Source organism: Rhinatrema bivittatum, chromosome 16 (assembly GCF_901001135.1).
Source record: "Rhinatrema bivittatum chromosome 16, aRhiBiv1.1, whole genome shotgun sequence".
Classification (NCBI taxonomy): domain Eukaryota; kingdom Metazoa; phylum Chordata; class Amphibia; order Gymnophiona; family Rhinatrematidae; genus Rhinatrema; species Rhinatrema bivittatum.
The window spans coordinates 45,767,550-45,771,295 of record NC_042630.1 but is presented as its reverse complement, the minus strand read 5'-3'; the positions used below and the strand labels follow the sequence as shown (position 1 = coordinate 45,771,295).

General features: G+C 44.2%; 1 protein-coding gene across 1 annotated transcript; it reads left to right on the top strand.

The window, feature by feature from the left end:
• Positions 1–469: 469 nt before the first annotated feature.
• Positions 470–1,402, top strand: LOC115077601 (olfactory receptor 5B21-like). The gene has a single exon (XM_029579898.1). The coding sequence runs from the start codon at positions 470–472 to the stop codon at positions 1,400–1,402; it is 933 nt and encodes a 310-aa protein (XP_029435758.1).
• The last annotated feature ends 2,344 nt before the right edge of the window (positions 1,403–3,746 follow it).

Sequence of the window (3,746 nt, the reverse complement as noted above, 5' to 3'; positions counted from 1 at the left end):
AACACATTGCTCATGAGTTGTAAGTGACACCTGATGAGGTGCAAATCAGTGACTTTCACTGCAGGCCACACAGTGCAGCATCTGTAAAACTAAATGACATCTGCATTTAACATATTTGTCATTTCCAATATCTTCTTTTTACCTCTAGGAGTGTTTTCAGTGACAAATCGACCCTGTGGAACCCTCTTGCACAAGATTTGTGATTAGAAAGAGATTAACTTGCTTTCAGGATAAAACCTCTTTATTTCAACATACATTTGGGCACAGTGTTTTAGTTTACTGTTATCTGTTCATAATAGGCTTTAGATTTTCGTTTTATTTTAAGTGATCTTATTTATTTTGTATTCTTAATGTATGTCCATGTTTATGTTTATTATGTGAGTTATGGTGTTCTATACTTGAAAAAAAGCTTTTCAGATCAGTGAATTAGTATATTCTTAAGCCCATAAATTCAATAAATAATAGCATGATGGCTTCAGTAGATCTGGAAAATATGACATTGGTGAAAGAATTCCTTATTCTGGGACTTTCTGATAATCCCCAGCTGCAGATTCCCCTCTTCCTGGTGTTTCTGCTCATCTACCTGATCACCCTGCTGGGGAACCTTGTGATTATCACAGTGATCTGTGCTGACCCTCGCCTACACACCCCCATGTACTTCTTCCTCAGTAACCTCTCTCTCACAGACATCTGCTGCACCTCCACCATCACCCCAAAACTGCTGGAGATATTCATCTCAGGGGATAAGACCATTTCCTATGCTGGATGCATAGTACAGCTGCATTTCTTCATAGGCTTTGCCTGTGTGGGGGTCTTCCTCCTTACTGCCATGGCTTATGATCGTTATGCCGCAGTCTGCCACCCCTTGCATTATTCCTTCATTATGAATCGGACAGTTTGTGTCCTGCTGGCAGCTGCTTCTTGGATCAGTGGTTTTATACCTTCTGAGATGGTCACAGTTTCTGTCACCCGCCTTTCATTCTGTGCCTCTAATGTCATCGATCATATCTTTTGTGAGCTCATGCCACTGTTAAAGCTTTCCTGCACTGACACAGCAATCACACAAAGCTTAGTCTTTGTTACAGCTTCATTGATGACAATGCCTGCCTTCCTTGTGATTATCATATCCTACGTCTACATCATCTCAGCCATCCTGAGGATCCGCTCTGCAGAGGGGAAGCGTAAAGCTTTCTCCACCTGCACCTCCCACCTCACTGTGGTCTCCATTTATTGTTTGTCACTGTTCTGTATGTACCTGCTACCCACCTCAGCATACTCCCAGGAACAGGGTAAAATCATATCCGTGCTCTACACAACTCTCACCCCCATGCTGAACCCCCTCATTGACAGTCTGAGGAACAAGGAAGTAAAACATGCAGTCAGGAAAGTCATGGGGAAGTAGCTTATGGGAACCTGTGAGAAATCACAGAAGGTTCTCACATGTAGGGCATTTCAGTTTCTAGTAGGGTGCATGTTGGCTCTCCCTTTAAAATAGAAATGGAAAGTCCCTGGTTTGATCCTTGAGTTGGGTCAGCCAGGGCTGTGAATGTGGCAGAAGCAGCATTGTCAGCCATGTGGGGGAGATAGATGGGGTCAGTTCTCAAGGGTCACACACAGTGGCTGGATTTGGGACCTGTAAGGAGCCCTAAGGCATGGCCCTAGGTCCAGGACTGCCACTACAATGACCAAACTTAATACTTTGGGGAGGATGGGAGATGTTATAAAACAGAGGGGAAAGAAACGTGCATTATCTCAGGTCCAGTTGTGACTGAGCTGGAAGCAGAAAGGAGACAGAGGAAACTGCAGGATAATCCCACTGTCCCTCCACCCAAAAAAAAGAGTCTTCCACTGCTCATTCTGAAGAACTCATAGAGCTGACACAGGAAAAGCTTCACAGATTTACAAACCCTTACGTTCGGAGAGGGATCTTTCTTTCATGATCCAGATATAATTTCACTGGGTCAGACCTCATTCTCTGGGATCCGTAAAATCCGACCCCTTTGGTTTTCTCAGGCCTCTGCACACCCCACTATAACATCAGTACTGACAGTTTTACAGCACTGTGACATCACCACTCTGATATATAGCCACATGTGACATGATCGCTGAGAGATTCAGCTCCATGTGACATCACTGCTGTGAGAGACAGCCTAACATAACATCACCTCACCAGTATGAGACACAGCCACATTTGTTATCACAATGTGAGATACAGCCCCATGTAATAGCACCCCTGTGAGATACAGTCTAACATGACATCACAGCCACATGTGACATCACTACTGTGAGAGACAGCCTAACATAACATCACCAGTATGAGACACAGCCACATTTGTTATCACACTGTGAGATACAGCCCCATGTAATAGCACCCCTGTGAGATACAGTCTAACATGACATCACAGCCACATGTGACATCACTGCTGTGAGAGACAGCCTAACATAACATCACCAGTATGAGACACAGCCACATTTGTTATCACACTGTGAGATACAGCCCCATGTAATAGCACTACTGTGAGATACAGTCTAACATGACATTACAGCCACATGTGACATCACTGCTGTGAGAGACAGCCTAACATAACATCACCAGTATGAGACACAGCCACATTTGTTATCACACTGTGAGATACAGCCCCATGTAATAGCACCACAGTGAGATACAGTCTAACATGACATCACAGCCACATGTGACATCACTGCTGTGAGAGACAGCCTAACATAACATCACCAGTATGAGACACAGCCACATTTGTTATCACAATGTGAGATACAGCCCCATGTAATAACACCACTGTGAGATACAGTCTAACATGACATTACAGCCACATGTGACATCACTGCTGTGAGAGACAGCCTAACATCACATCACCAGTATGAGACACAGCCACATTTGTTATCACAATGTGAGATACAGCCCCATGTAATAACACCACTGTGAGATACAGTCTAACATGACATCACAGCCACATGTGACATCACTGCTGTGAGAGGCAGCCTAACATAACATCACCGGTATGAGACACAGCCACATTTGTTATCACACTGTGAGATACAGCCCCATGTAATAACACCACAGTGAGATACAGTCTAACATGACATCACAGCCACATGTGACATCACTGCTGTGAGAGACAGCCTAACATAACATCACCAGTATGAGACATAGCCACATTTGTTATCACACTGTGAGATACAGCCCCATGTAATAGCACCCCTGTGAGATACAGTCTAACATGACATCACAGCCACATGTGACATCACTGCTGTGAGAGACAGCCTAACATAACATCACCAGTATGAGACACAGCCACATTTGTTATCACACTGAGATACAGCCCCATGTAATAGCACTACTGTGAGATACAGTCTAACATGACATCACAGCCACATGTGACATCACTGCTGTGAGAGGCAGCCTAACATAACCTCACCAGTATGAGACACAGCCACATTTGTTATCACACTGAGATACAGCCCCATGTAATAGCACTACTGTGAGATACAGTCTAACATGACATCACAGCCACATGTGACATCACTGCTGTGAGAGACAGCCTAACATCACATCACCAGTATGAGACACAGCCACATTTGTTATCACACTGTGAGATACAGCCCCATGTAATAGCACCACTGTGAGATAGTCTAACATGACATCACAGCCACATGTGACATCACTGCTGTGAGAGACAGCCTAACATAACCTCACCAGTATGAGACACAGCCACATTTGTTATCAC

Bases quoted from the DNA above. Each gene is read 5' to 3' on its own strand.
- LOC115077601 (XM_029579898.1), top strand. From the start codon at position 470: ATGGCTTCAGTAGATCTGGAAAATATGACATTGGTGAAAGAATTCCTT.